The sequence below is a fragment of the Nelumbo lutea genome, chromosome 1, assembly GCF_056320005.1.
Source record: "Nelumbo lutea isolate HS-2025 chromosome 1, American lotus-T2T, whole genome shotgun sequence".
Lineage (NCBI taxonomy): Eukaryota > Viridiplantae > Streptophyta > Magnoliopsida > Proteales > Nelumbonaceae > Nelumbo > Nelumbo lutea.
Window position 1 is genome coordinate 13,819,410 of NC_142684.1, and position 15,205 is coordinate 13,834,614.

Sequence of the window (15,205 nt, forward strand, 5' to 3'; positions counted from 1 at the left end):
ATTATATGTCATTTATTATTTATAATATAATATTATATATATTTATAATATATGTTATAAATATAAAAAATAAAAAAACTAAAAAACCAAGCGGTCAAAAATCAAAATTGATCAATCGGTTAATTGGTGGTATCAATTCGACTTTGGTTTGGGGATATGGAAAAACTGATAGGATCGGTTAACTGAACAGTGAGTACCCCTACCTAAAACCGATCTATTTATAGTAGCAACCAAGGTTTTTAAAATGGAACCGGATAACAAACCGATAAGGGGTTTGGTTCCCAAGTCAAATGGTCCATCGTTTGAACCAAATAAACTACCTCTTCTAACAAAAAAAATTATAAAAGGCCAAAATCATTGAATGGTTCAACCGCCTGGATCAGCAATTTCCTTACCAAGTCAATGGTTTTTAGTGAAATAACAATTATGGGGTAAAAAAGGAACCGGTCACCTGATCTGGTTTATCCGATCCGATCCGGTTTTGAAAACCATAATAGCAACATTGAAATCGGGTCGGGCGGAGGTTGTTCTGGATCAGGTTCTACTGATCCTGGGGCTGGGGTATCATTTCTTGGGCAGTTCACAGTTGGGTCAGTCCTGGTCAACTAATGGCACCATAGTAAATTTCCACAAGATCATGGCTTTTTGATGCACGCAAGTTGAGGAACATATTTATGGTGGCAGATATGTTAGGTACCTAAGCATGAAGAAGCATGAAGAAGCATCAACAAACAACAATTCCTAAAGCCAGGTCACGAGGGCATTGTAATAATAACACAATAATTAAAATTAATTAACACATAAATGACGATTACATTGGACGGTCAAGATCATCTGATCAAAACATACTTACTCAGTTGGCGGTCTGGCCTCTTCCCATAAAAGAAGCCCACGTTTGAACGTTGAACTTTGAACGTTTCTAATTCGAACTAAAAACCGCATGAGGCATGATCGCTAAGTGACTACCGGAAACCGGGAAGAGGCGGTGACCACCGGTCACGGACCTTGGATTGGGCGCCGAATCGTCATTGGATCTCCGCACCCGAGCTTTCGGAGTATTCACAACTTCCCATTTGAAGCCCTCCCACCTCTTCCTCTCATCTTTTTCTCCCAGAAAAGAAAGGAGACTGGAGACAGCCTCTGACACCGTCAGATCGGAATAAGTTGCAGTTGCAGAAGGTCAGTGCTGGTGCCGGGTCCCAGAGACCCGGCCCCACAACAGCCCCACCCCGTCGGGGACGAACGAAACAATGTAGTCGCCAACGCCACCTGGTCCACCCCCACCCAGCCCTGAGCCCTCTGTCTGGTAGCGGAGCCGTGACACGAGAAGTTCGATTACAGCTGTATTCGATTTCCTCGGCCTGTCTCTGTTATTCCCTTTTCTGTTTGATTTTGATTAATTAATGCAAATGTTTATTTACTTTTTAATAATTTCTGGTTATCCCTTCTCCTTTTAATATTTCACGTTCGAGGCTTTTCCTTCGTCATCGACGTCGTCGTCTCCTCCCCTACGTTCTCTCTTCCTCTCTCTCTCCCTCTCTTTCTCGCTTTCTGGGGTTCGTTCCTTTTTTCCGTAAATGCGAAGCTTTTAGGGTTTCGAGGGGGATTCCGGGGTGCAGTCGGGAGTTTGAGTATAACTATAGGGTTTACTGATCTTTCGGTCAGTGGATTTGGGTTGAATTCTTCGAGATATCCGATGGTTTCAGAGCTCAAAATTTGGATTTTGGGGGAGGAAGCTGTGTTCACGTGAACGTCGTTGTTGTCTTTTCGGTTTTTCAGAGGGTTTTGGGGGAGTAAGCTGCGACTCTGCCATCTCCACTTGATTTTACTGAAAAAAAGCGTTCCTTTTATTCCTTTACTCTCTCCTTCTCGAGAATTGCAGTTGCCTATATTCTTCTTTTCATTTCTTTTTTCTTCTCTTTTTGGGGAATTCTCAGCTGGGTTTCTAGCGATTTGAGCTCAGTCTTTGCTAGTGTGCGCCAGGGTGGCGTTAATTTGAGACAGTGAGAAAGAGAGAGAGAGAGAGCTTCATGTAAAGGTTCTATTCTTCTCACCTTTACTCTCTATGTATATTTATTATTAATATCAATTCTTTTTCTGCCATTTCCCTTTCTTTGTTGCAGTTTACAATTTGTGTATGATGGGTTACTTAAGTTATTACGCTTGCCTTTGCTTTAGCTGAGTAATTTAATGGTTGAATTTGGTAGAAAAAGTGAATTAATCGCAGAAGCAGGAGTAAGCAATTGTTTTTCTGTTCCATGATAGTTTGATTAGTGCTGTGAAAACAACCTATTTGGTGCTGCTTCTGATCCAGTACGTTCTGTGCAGAAGCAGAATAAATATACCAAAAAAGTGTTCATTTCATTGTTCGCTTCTGTTTATTGTTTACAAGTCTTTTGGGTATTTGCTCTGGAAACTATGATTCTACACTGATATAAAATAACAGATTGTTATGCTCTGGAAACTAATTCTGCTCCTATATAACTGATTGTAACTAGACAAGAAGAAAAGCTGGAAAGAAGAAACTGTGTGGGAAAAAGAATATAGCCTATAATTAAAGAACAAACCAGACATGAGGGTGGAAATTTTACAATGAAATCATTTAGACCTGGAGCTGCAATGTGGGTCTACACTGGTTCCATTCAATGGGAAGAACCGGAGTAGGCAAGACAAGTGACTCCAGAACTTAACAGACCCTAGGAACCCTACCCTCCACCGGGTTCTTGCGTCGCCTCTAAGATCAAATGATATTTTGTTCTCCTTCAAAGATGCATCGAGTACCTCCATCCCCTCTGTATCTAATGGGATAGACATAGATGGGACAACATATGCGAGATCTTTGGAGCTGTTCATGGGAACATCGAAGGGGATGGCTGTCAATTGGGCTATTTTTATTCCATTGAAATAGAGAAAGAAGCTTATGTCTGAGAAGGTTGCATGAGCATTGGCATTGTCATTCTCTGCCCTGATGGTGATGCTGATCTGTGTATCCAGTTGTCCAGTCTGGGAGTAGTCTAGCTTGTCCAGATTAGCTTGCACGACACTGATGAAGGGTACTCTTGGCCGGATGATCATGTAACCGATGAACACAACAAGACCTGTGACTATCACTGAAATGGCTATAATGGTGCAGATGATGGCAGCACACCATACCAAGAAATGGGTTCGTCTTTCTTGTGCACCACGAAGTGGCCCTGGCATCAGTGAATGATGGCGGGGTCTTCCAAAAGACAACATTCAGGAACTGTCTAGGTTTTTTAGTTTTATGTTGCAGCATTGGATTTAGATTGTGGGAGGTTGGCAAGAGAACTACCTTGGGTTCTATATTTTAATTTGTGGGGGAGGTTTTGGCATCTTCCTTCCCTGGTGCAAAAGCCACTGCATTCTTCTAGAGGAAATGTGTCTGTTTTAGGAGTGTCACTTACTTTATCACTGGGTAAAGAAAATACCAAACTTGCACCGCTAAATACCACATATTCGCTTTTCTTTCTCTTTTCTTGTTTGCTCATCTTCTTTTCTTCTTTTTAAAATGGGGTGTAGCATATGTGATCTTGCAGCAGATATTTCTTTTCTATCCCATGCATGTTTTATGACAAGAAAGTGTTCCATCTTCTAGTTGGAAAAAAAATTACACAGAATGATTCATCAAAGTACATACAAAATACAATAGTTTGCTCATGGCCACGGTTGATTTACTTCAACTTTTTTCTTGCGATTAAATTATTAACTGAGAGGCAATCTTCTAAAGAAGAAAAAAGAACTTTAAAAGAAAGGACTTGACAGAATGACAGGTGCAAGGAAAAACGGGTTTATTTCCTTGTATATAAGCAAGTTCAGAAAATACATTACAATTTATAGTTGCTTAGGGAGCTAAAAGTACTGATGCTTATAAAATTATATCGTTCAGAATTTGAATGCTCCCAAAATGATGACCCTGCAAGTAGGCTTGCTTTTTCTTGGAGGGTTTTTTTTTTTGGAGTCTAGATGCTGTACATTTCTTGCATTAGCTTGAAATCAGCTTTAACCAACTCCTCAGAAGGTTTTTTTTATCCTCCCTTCTCAAGACAGGAAATGGTTTCTTACTTAGCTATCTTGTTTTGGAATGAAACTTAGCTATAACTAAGGTGAAATCAACAGGTTTCCAAATCCTAACTGAAACAATTTGGTAGGTAATGTGCATCTTGGTCTCCTCTTTGATTGTTTTTTGCCTACCTTTTTAACAGGGTCCTGAACAAGTTGGTAGATAATTTCGTGTTAATGGAGAAAGACTTATAACCTGTATGGACCCCCAAGCTTTTGTCAGGTTGTCCATTGGGTCCCTGGGGCTGAGAGTCCCAGTTGCAGCTTCAAAGGCTGGTCAAATTGGAATCCACGCATCCTCCTCACCATGCTCTTGTGAGATACGTTTACGAGGCTTCCCTGTTCAGACAGCACCAGTTCCCCTAATCTCCTCCGCTGAGGCTACACCAGATCTCCATAGCATTGCTACAATCTTCTATCTTGAAGAATCTGATGTTAAAACTCTGTTGGAACCTGGCAGGCTTCATCCATCTTGTGCCTATTTAGAGATTATTGTTTTCACAGGGTGGAAGGGCTTCCATTGTGGTGTCAACAGCAAGAAGCAACAGATTGGGAAGTTGAGATTGCAGGTCAGTCCTGAATGGGGGGAAGGGAAGTCAGTGTTGCTTCATAACGGATGGACAGGAATTGGCAAGAACAAGCAGGATGGTGGTAAACCAAGAGCTGAACTGCATCTAAGAGTGAAATTGGATCCAGATCCAAGATATGTTTTCCAGTTTGAAGATGAGACAGCACTAAGTCCCCAGATAGTTCAACTTCGGGGCACCATCAAGCAACCTATTTTCAGTTGCAAGTTCAGTTGTGACAGGAGGTAAGAGTTTGTGATAAAATTTGTAACAGAAAAACATATCAGTCACCTAATTCGTAATAGCAAAATGAGAACAAAGGCATATAGTCATAAAGAACAGATAAATAAATGGAGAAACAGATAGGGGAATCAATTAAAATCATCAGAGGTTGGGAATTCATTCACCCAAAACCATTCACATGGATTACCTCCAGGTTAGTCTGACTTCTACAACCTAATGATAGTTTCTTCACCAAATACTCTCCAAATGACTATATAAACTACACCATTCAATCTGCTCCTACTTTTGATAAAAAAAATCTATTAGCTGACTGCTCAATGTGCTAAGGTCCAAAAGTCCAAGTAATTGAGGATATACATGAGACAATACTTGAAAGTTAAAGATTCTTCTGCACAGTGCATTGATGTGCAGAATGGTGTATTTTTCTTTTACTTTGAGCAATGCAATCCAATACTTTACCTTTCCTCAAAAAAAAAAAAAAAAAAAAAAAAAAAAAAAAAAAAAACCCAAAGATTATTTGATTGCTGTATTTTGGGGCTATTAGGCCTTTTGAGGCAGTCCATTTATTTATACGACACACCTGAAATCTGGAATAAAGGAGCCAGCTATCTATACGGCATAAACACTAATCATGCATATACTTTTCACTGTTTATTTTGCTTCTCCGGAGCACTTTCTTTTCAATGCAGAAGATGACTTTTAAAATTCTTGAACAACCCTCTTTTTAGTAATTGTAATGTAGTTGGTGAGGTTCATTTTAACACTACTAATATCTTTTATTTAATGAATTTTAGATGGGTTTATTATTTTCGTTTGTTGTTAAAACAACAGGGCATCTCAGCTGGATTCAGTGAGCAATCACCGGGTGAGCACCACCTATGGAACAGACCAAGATACTGACAGGCGGGAGAGAAAAGGCTGGAGGGTGATGATCCATGATCTCTCTGGTTCAGCAGTTGCTGCTGCCTTTATGGCAACTCCCTTTGTACCATCAACGGGATGTGATCGAGTTGCACGGTCCAACCCTGGGGCCTGGCTAATTGTCCGACCAGATGCCTTTGGTCCTGATAGCTGGCAACCTTGGGGCAAGCTGGAAGCATGGCGCGAGCGAGGCATCAAAGATTCGATATGCTGTCGTTTTCACCTCCTCTCTGAAGGTCAGGAGGGGGGTGACCTACTTATATCAGAAATCTTGATCAGTGCTGATAAAGGTGGGGTTTTCTTCATAGACACTGAAAGACGGACACCATCGGTGACGCCATTACCAAGTCCAAGAAGCAGTGGGGACTTCGCATCCCTGGGCCCTGTCTTTGGGGGTTTCGTGATGAATTGTCGGGTGCAAGGAGAAGGGAAGAGTAGCAAGCCATTGGTGCAACTTGCTATGCGGCATGTGACTTGTGTGGAGGATGCCGCCATCTTTATGGCACTTGCTGCGGCTGTTGATCTCAGTATGGTGGCATGCAGGCCATTCCGTAGGAAGCCTAAGAAGGGGAGCCGCTATTCTTTAAGATGGAACTAAGGTGATTGATTCCCTTTATGAAAGCTCAATTTCAGCCATTACTTCTGTTGCTTGCTGTTAATTTGGTTTAGGCATATTATATAGAACCCCCCTCATTTACTATAAAACTTTTCCATCTTATTCACGCTGAGGATTACTCTCTCTCTCTCTCTCTCTCCCCCTGGCCAGAATTAGTGACAGTTTAATCGCTTTGTTGGGCCAACCCAAAACTTGACCTGGTGAGCCATGCATTCTTAATGGAGAGAACTGAGAAGGCTGTAGGTCAGGGGGAGAGAGAGAGAGAGAGAGAGAGACTCCCAGCTTACTGAGCTAGAGCTGTTAATGGGTCTGGTCTATCCGATAGAACTGAATTGATTCGACTGATTATGTTGGTTCTTGTTCCGTGGTTTGTGTCCCGATTAGTATTTGGATCAAGACTAGTTCTTGCTGTTCTGAATCATTAAGACTCTGGTTTTCTTGTACTTTTCGTTACATTTTATGTTCGAAAATTTCATTGACCGGATGCCACATAATTTCAGTAAAAAACACTTGTTTTACAACATATAAACAATTACCTATAACAAAAAAAGGAAAAATATATTAGCGGTTTAGATAAACAGTTTAGACTGTCGTTTTTATTGAGGTTATATTGTCAAAGATGAAGTTCCGACTTGTTATTTTCATAGGTAATTCTAGATGTCAAGCATAATCGAGTCTAATTGTGTAATACCTGATTATCCCAATTGTAAGTTTGATCCTGGATTTGCTTTATATAACCAAATCGGACCCACAGACAGCTCTATACCCAGCCCTCCACCCCCTGGACTGATTAGTTCCCGACTCTTCATTTCCTAGAGCTCGTATTTAACGTGAAAAAAAAACAGAAAAAAAAGAAAGGTATGAATACCAACTGGTTTTTTGAAGCCACGCCTTTCTGGTATTCATGACGGTCAACTTAAAACACGTCTGACAAGTAAAGTTTACTGTGAAAAGAACCTCAAAATGTTTTTCTGTGAAAAGAACCTCAAACACGTCTGACAACTTAAAACACGTCTGTGAAAAGAACCTTCAAAATCATGCTTGGTTTAGGGCATATTTTGTATTGTTTTTCTGTTTATTTGTTTCCAAATGTTTTGAATTTTTCTCTGTTCTTTTCTAACTTATCTAGGTGTTGTCTAATTGTAGTCTTGTAAAGTGGGTTCCTCGCGAGCAGCATGTCATGAACTAGTGCTACTCTTGATGGAGAGATTGAACTGGAGAAGACGAGAAAGAAGAACGATGTTGTACATAAAGATGTTGGTTCATGCAGCGGAAGGCAGTTCTATTCTGATGCTATGATGACTGGGGATATGTAGTGTTTGTAAAGGAAAGTCGGGTTATTGTTATTAATGCCCATATTTTAGTAGTTTTCTGATCCGATAAAATTCAGCTGTTAGATCCAGCTTGTTTTATTGAATATTGGCCCTCCCCACAATCATGAATCAATCGGACATTCAGACCAGATAGTGTCATACGCTAAAATAGTTGAAAGGATTATCTTCTTCAGTTTTCACTAGGACTTGGAGGCCCTTGAATAACAGCTGAAATTGCTGAATTGAATGACTTGCTGCTTTGTCTTTTAGTGGGTAAAATAGTTAAATGATAAAATATTCCAAGGATTTGGTAACCTACCCATCTTCAGCTTCGGTCATTGAAAGACCCCTTCGACCTTAAAAATCTTCTTCACTGAAAGACAAAGTAGTATGTTTTTTAGTTTAGCCACTAAAGCTGTTATTAAACTGCCTTTAACCCTACATTTAGTTTTAGTTGCAGTACTAATTTTATTTGCACTGGTGTAAATACATGGGAGGTGCAAATAGGCTGAGTGTAAATTCTGGTTTATTTTTGCTTCAAATTTGACCTTATTTGTGAAAAGTATGGTAGGAAGTAAGGTGGCGTGGTCTTATCTTACATGCAAGTAGACCTGTACATGGGCTGGATTTGGGTTTGGCTTTTGCAAAATTTGAATGGATTCGATCTGGAACCCGAGAGCCTAACAGTGTAATGTCAGGACTAAAGCCCAGTCCATGGATTGGTCTACATGATGGAGGTAGGAGGTGGATTATTTGTTTGGGATTGAAGTAGGAGGAAGGAGGAAGAGGCAAAAGCCCAGTCCATGAATTGGTCTACATGATGGAGGTAGGAGGTGGATTATTTGTTTGGGATTGAAGTAGGAGGAAGGAGGAAGAGGCAAAATTTATACTGTTAATGGGTGGAAATGAGACCAAAAATACAAATTTTGTATTGCAAATCATAGTTATAGACAAATATAAAACTAAACAGGTTGCAAGATTTGCATCACGTTCGGATTTGCACTACAAGCAACTACAACCCAGGGTTCAAAATGCCTCCATGTATCAGTGCCTATTGTTCTTATGTGGCAATCTTCTAGGGCAACATTTTAAGACTTGTCCAGACCAAACAGTCAGACCGTACCGTGAAAATCGGGAACTGGTGGTCTTTTTAGTTCTTAGTTAAATGACGGTTTTGGCAGTTTTTATAGGTTGAACAGGCAAACAACCTGGTTAACTGGTAAAATGGGACCCATTAGGCATTCTACAGTACAATAATTCCTACTTCCCACAACAAAAAATATTTCTTAATATCAAAATGAAATTTCTTTTAAAGGGCATCCATGGATAGGGAGAAAGGTTTAAAATCTTGCAATATATCGGATAAGAGAAAGGTTTGAAATCACATGTTTTATAGGCTGAGCAATAATGCAATATGAAGTCAGCTTAATGTTGGGTTAGGGTTTCTGTTTTAAAATCAGCACCGGCAGGGGAGAGACCTGCCAACAGCATCGAGAAAAGCTAAGTATGTGTTTGGTTTTATGGGCGTTTATGGATAGGTCATTTATTTGTACTTTTTCACTTTAAACATTTATTTATACTTTTCACTTTAAACCTTTTTTTACTTTAAATGTTTTCTATTTTTGTTGTTTGGTTGGGTTTCACTTTAAACGTTTTTTACTCTCTACCTCAGACTAATACCCATTAAAGTGTGCCACATCAGTATTTGGTTCCATGAAACGCTGGGGCATTGGGGGAAAGAAGAATTTGACGTTTTTCCATATGCCCCATGCACAAAAATCAAAGTGTTTCAGTTTTCTACCATTTCTTTGATAAACGGTGAAACCAGACAGTTGTTTCATTTTGCTTCATATGAAATAAACGCCAACATCCATGTGGTGCTGATGTGGCGACGTTTTTCTAATAAACACCCATGGAACCAAACACAACCTAAAACCTAAGCTCCCCAGGGGAAATCTTGAAGAAGCACTACTAGATGTGGCAATTGGGCAGGTTGGATTGGGTTTGGGTTGAGTTTCGACCCAACCTATCTAACTCGCCAATCCATTAATGACCCAATTAGATAGAATTAAATGGGTTGCGTTCAACCAAAACCCACCTGAACCCAACCCAACCCAACCCAACCCATCTAGATAAAAAAATGAAAATTACATAAAAATAATAGAAATTACAGGAAATAAAATAGAAATTAAACAAAAACACAAAAATGCATAAAATTAATAGAAATTACATAAAAAGTTGAAAAAACAGAAAATGCAACTTTTATTTTGTCCTTTCTATACATGTGAAAAAACTAACGTTTTACAAAACGACCCAGAAACGGAACCGATGGCCCATTTTAACAAATTAAAAAAAATAAAAATATAATTAAAAATAAAATGATAAAAAATCATTGAACAGGTTGACAGTTCAACCAACTGGGTCAACGGGTTGTTGACTTTTTTGAATGGTTTTTGGCCAAAAACAGGTTTTGGGGTAAGACGGAACCACTTGTCTAGACAGTTCCCAGGCCAAATGGTCTGACCGTCTGAATCAACGATGGTTCAAAAACATTGATGATTTTCTTTCTCCCAAGGTTTTTGAACCACCGTTGACCTAGACGGTTGGATCGCGGGTTGAGTTGAAAAATTGACACCCCTAAGTACTACTCGTGATCTTGATCTTTGTTTTCCGACCACTCTGTTGTACCATTTCCTTCCCTGTTAATGTTGTTGTAGACAAGACAATCCTTGGTGAGTTCTGTTGAGCTTAACTTTTTAGTTTTTACATTCAACTAGCGAGTTGCACATCCATGCGATCTTCGAACGACCTTGAATCTTCATTACCAAGAGAGAGAGTCACCTTCTATTGTGCAACACATGATGTGTGGATGAAACGTGTTGGATGGTATTTTTATTGGCAGGAAATCCAGACTCGGAAGTGGCCCTACAGGCCAGAGAGATTCAACAACCTTTTCTTTTTTTGTTTTTATTTGTAGTGCGTTTGAGTTGAACATTGTTAAATTTTAAATGAGCCTCAGCCTGATGTAAATGAATTTATTCAATTCAGGTAACCTGACTTGTAGGTGTGGTTGCAAACTTGCAATTTGGGTTGGTTTAGCCCAAATCCAGGGTTGAGTTAGGTTGAATTTTGGATTGGGTTAGGGTCTTAGGGTTGATGAGAAATACGAAGTCAACTAAACGTTGGGCCAGGGTTTTTTTTTTTTTTGATAAATTGAGAGAAAATCAACACCAACTGGGGAGAGCCCTCCCAGTGGCATCGAGAGAAAGTAAAAACCTAAGCTCCCAGGGAAAATCCTGAAGAAATCACTCCTCTAATTGACCTTTGTTTGCCAACCAATTTGATGCACCATGTCTTTCCCTATTGATGTGGTCGTAGATGATCCTTGCTAAGTTTCTGTTGAGCTAACTGCTTGCATTCAACCAGTGAGTTGCACTTCCATCGGATCCTCAAGAGACCTTGAAGAATCTTTATTACCAGGAGAGAGTCACCTTCTATGTTGATAAACAGTCATTTACCTGTAAACCAAGTTTGTGGGCCTCAAACGCAACCCACATTTTAGCCACTGAAATGGTTGTGATGCCAAATTTGCCTTTTTTTCTTGGATAATTTCTCCTCTATGATTTCTCCCAACGCAACCATACGGGCAACTCCCATTTTGCTTGGCTGATGCAGAAAAGTTAATTTTGATGGCACTAGGTTCAGGTGGTATGTTGGTATCCATTTCTCCTCTATGATTTCTCACAATGCAACCATACGTGCAACTCCCATTTTGCTTGGATGATGCAGCAAAATTAATTTTGATGGCGCTGGGTTCAGGTTGGGTCCATTTGATCCAGTTTAAAATTCTTGTGACCCTTCCATTTTGGTTGCCAATGGCTCCATTTGGTTCTAAGAAATCTTTCATATGGTTCCACACCTTTGATATTATTTGTTAGGGGGATGGGGCCAGGGGGGGCATTTATTGTTAAAAATTTTTTCATTTCTATTTTCCATAAAAAACAGAAAACAGAAGCTATTTTCTCCCAAACCCAAGGAATCTTGTTCTCTAATTTTTAATTTTTCTTCAAGCATTTTATGCTACCAATTTATCAAATCCAATTGAGGATCCCTCAATGCAAGGATATTATATTATTATGGGTACCTGATGAAGGAAGATTTGGCCCGACCTCGTAATCACTCAACACGTGGCAAAAGCAATAGCTCAGCATAACAGTTTGTCAAGGTGTGAGCTCCGAAGGGAAGAACCAGCGGTCCGAACTCTCCGCAAGGAGCCCGAACTCCCAGTACGGAGCCTGAGCTTTCCCTTAGGCCCCGAGCCTTATGAACACAAAGGGCAACAACCCGAACTGGTCTGCCCCATGGCAGTTCGGGCCACACCTCTCTCCGAACTCAAGACTTCACCTCGCACACCACTCCAGCACTTCACCCAGGACACCGAACTGAACAAACCGTACCTGACACCGAAGGAGTTTGTATCCAAGGGCGGCGCGCTTGACTGACTTGGGATCTGATGCTTGACAGCCGCATTCCAACGGCCACCTGCCACCGTCACCTGACCCCGCCATCTCTAGTTACAAAGACGGCTCCGACAAGGAGCAGTGGCGGTTTTGTCTCAGTAGAGGGGATGATACCCGACCTGACAGAAGCCTAAGAGTGAGTGCGCGAAGTGGTTATAAAAGGCTCAACACCCCCCCCCCCCCCCAAGAACAAGGTATGTGAACTTTGCGCCATCTAATTTTATCTTGCCTTCAAGAGAATACTAACTTGAGCTTCGGAGTAATCTCACCGGGTTCCTCCCCGAAGATTCCTCATCTTCTCCGTTTCAGGCTCCTTGTTGCGCCAGTCGGAGGCAAGGTCATTGACAACTAAGGCCAGCCAAATTGCACACCATCAATTGGTGCCGTCTATGGGAAATGCTTCTAAAAGCCTCCATCTAAAACTCTCATAACCTCCTCTTCTTCCAAAAACTCCAACACTCATGGCTTCTTCCAGCAATGCCGGACGTGGCACAAAGATGAACACCATCGGGGAACAACTCCAAGTCCCCGTGGTGTGCATCGGACAGTTCACCGTCCCCCTTCCGGTGGATGGGATCCCCAACTTGAATGCGCCACAAACAGTGGTGCCCGTAAACCTTCCTACCATGAACGCCCCTCTTCCACTCTCTATCGAAACAACTTTTGCTGAACCAACTGCTGTCCCCTTGGCGACCCGACAGAACCAGTTTGACAACCTGATGCAATGCAAGCCCAAATGCAACAATTCCAGCAGCATCAACTCCAGCAGCACCAAGTACTACACCACCTCTCTCAACATCACTATCAGCAGCAGTTCCCCCAACTACCCCTGAACTAGTCACTACTTCCACCTTGGCACCCTGCTCCAAAGCCGGTTAAAGCCTCCCCTTAGGGTGGACGCCCTCACCAAGGAGAAGCCTCCCAACTCCAGAACCCCCCTAACGGCCAGGCTTCATCCTTAGGCCGAAGAGAAAGGAAAATCTCCCCCGCCTCGCAGCTCGCAGGCGGGTTGGGAACCTCGCCCGCAAAGTCAGCACCTCGGTGCTCCAAGCCTGAGTTCCCGTTCACAGAGAACCGATTCAATGCCCTAGCAGCAGACTACCAACATTCTAGGTCCATCAAGCTCGGCAACACAGAGGCCAGCAGCGCCAGTACCAGGCCCGCTCAACAACGAAGGCACCGACGAAGTCACCGAACTACCACCCGTGTCCTGCCCAAACTCAGAGGTAAGGAAGAGACGAGCTCGGACGAGGTAAAAACTGCCCCAATTCTCTCAGTTCCTCCCCCTCTCGCATCAGAACTCCTGGCAGTCCCCATGCCCAGAGACTTCAAGCTCCCACCTTTGGACAAGTATGATGGGTCCTTTGACCCCAACAACCACGTCGATGCTTTCCAGTCCCAAATGCACCTCGCTAGGGCCAGTGAATCATGCATGTACATGGCCTTCACCACCACCTTCAGGGGGGTGGCCCACACTTGGTATAGGAACCTAGCCCTCGGGTCAATAAGAAGCTGGACCTAGTTCGTGTAGGTCTTCACCGCACACTTCGTTACCAGCAAGCGGTGCCCCAGAATTGAGGAAAGCATCTTCGAAGTAGTCCAGAGAGAAGGAGAATCCATTCGGGGCTACATCAAGCGGTTCAATGAAGCGTGCTTGCAGATACCACGATTAGACCCCGCGGTACAGCTCGCGGTGACCAAGAGAGGAGTAACACACAAGGAGTTCAAATGGCACATGGTAGCTAGCCAGCCCGTCACCGTGGCCAAATTCCTCAAGCTCGCGGACAAGTTCATGAGAACAGAGGAAGAGATCAACCAAAGGACTGAAGGTAGGGACAAGAAAAGGAAAAGAGAAGGTGAGCCTTCCAGCCCAGGTGACAGAAGAAGCCCGGCCTGGAAGGCGAAGCCAAGCCAGCCGTCTCGAGCTCCCTTAGTAGTTCGGATGGATTACATGCCGTTAAACACGAGGCGGACCGAGATCTTGATGACGATCAAAGACACCTCATACGTAAAGTGGCCACCTCGCCTAAAGGGGAACCCAAATGAGAGAAATAAAAATTTGTACTGTAGTTTTCATAGAGATCACGGTCATAGTACCAAACAGTGTAATAATCTCCAAGACGAGATAGAGGGACTCATCCGTCGTGGATACTTGAGAAATTTTGTACAGAATAATAATAATAATAATAAGGCAGGTTGGCAAGGGAGCACAGAAAGGATGCTTCGAATCTAGCAGTAGACCAGCAAAAGCATTGCAACGACAGCCTCCGAAAGAGAGACCAATTCGGGGAACCATCCATGTGATAGTGGGAGGTTCGGTGGTAGCAGGGCGTACTTTGGCAGCAGCCCGGACGTTAGTTCGTGAAGCAGCCCAAGAAGAACAGAACCCTGCAAAGCGGCCAAAGACAGAAGAACCGATCTTCTTCACAGAAGACAATGCACGAGATGTCCACTACCCCCACGATGACACGCTTGTCATAAAACTAAGGATCAACGACTTCGAAGTTAAGCACGTACTTGTGGATTCAGGTAGTTTGGCAGACATCCTCTTCAAGTCGGCATTTGACCAGCTACAATTGCAAAGAACCGAGCTGAAGCCCGCAAACACTCCTTTGGTGGGCTTCAGCGGAGAGGAAGTCAGGCCCCTCGGGAAGATAATGGTACCTATGGAAGTCGGCACATGGCCTTGTGCGGTCAGACTCAACCACGATTTCCTAGTGGTCGCGACCCCTCCCCATACAATGCCATAATAGGGCGGCCAATTATGCATATTCTGTGGGCAGTGGTCTCCACCTACTATCTGGCAATGAAGGTCCCCACAGACTTCGGTGTGGGGGTAGCGTGGGGCGACCAGGTTGAGTCCCGCTAGTGCTATGTTGCCGCCCTGAAGGGAAAAACCAAGGCAGCCGACGACCTTGAGCTGGAGCGGCCTACGGAGCAGGGCGA

General features: G+C 42.6%; 2 protein-coding genes across 2 annotated transcripts; one reads left to right on the plus strand and one right to left on the minus strand.

Moving 5' to 3' along the window:
• The first annotated feature begins 1,093 nt into the window (after positions 1-1,093).
• LOC148873594 (uncharacterized) lies at positions 1,094-7,888 on the plus strand. Its single transcript, XM_088963767.1, has 4 exons — positions 1,094-2,038; positions 4,224-4,891; positions 5,721-6,409; positions 7,573-7,888. Exons 2-3 carry the CDS (start codon positions 4,281-4,283, stop codon positions 6,406-6,408), a joined length of 1,299 nt encoding a protein of 432 aa, XP_088819893.1. The 5' UTR covers positions 1,094-2,038; positions 4,224-4,280; the 3' UTR covers position 6,409; positions 7,573-7,888.
• On the minus strand, positions 2,459-3,751 carry LOC148873595 (NDR1/HIN1-like protein 12). The gene has a single exon (XM_088963768.1). It carries the CDS (start codon positions 3,235-3,237, stop codon positions 2,599-2,601), a length of 639 nt encoding a protein of 212 aa, XP_088819894.1. The 5' UTR covers positions 3,238-3,751; the 3' UTR covers positions 2,459-2,598.
• Positions 7,889-15,205: the final 7,317 nt, after the last annotated feature.

Excerpts from the sequence above, each read along its gene's own strand:
- LOC148873595 (XM_088963768.1), bottom strand. The coding sequence starts at position 3,237 with ATGTTGTCTTTTGGAAGACCCCGCCATCATTCACTGATGCCAGGGCCA.
- LOC148873594 (XM_088963767.1), top strand. The coding sequence starts at position 4,281 with ATGGACCCCCAAGCTTTTGTCAGGTTGTCCATTGGGTCCCTGGGGCTG. Across the intron at positions 4,892-5,720 it reads AAGTTCAGTTGTGACAGGAG|GGCATCTCAGCTGGATTCAG; the intron begins GTAAGAGTTTGT and ends TTAAAACAACAG.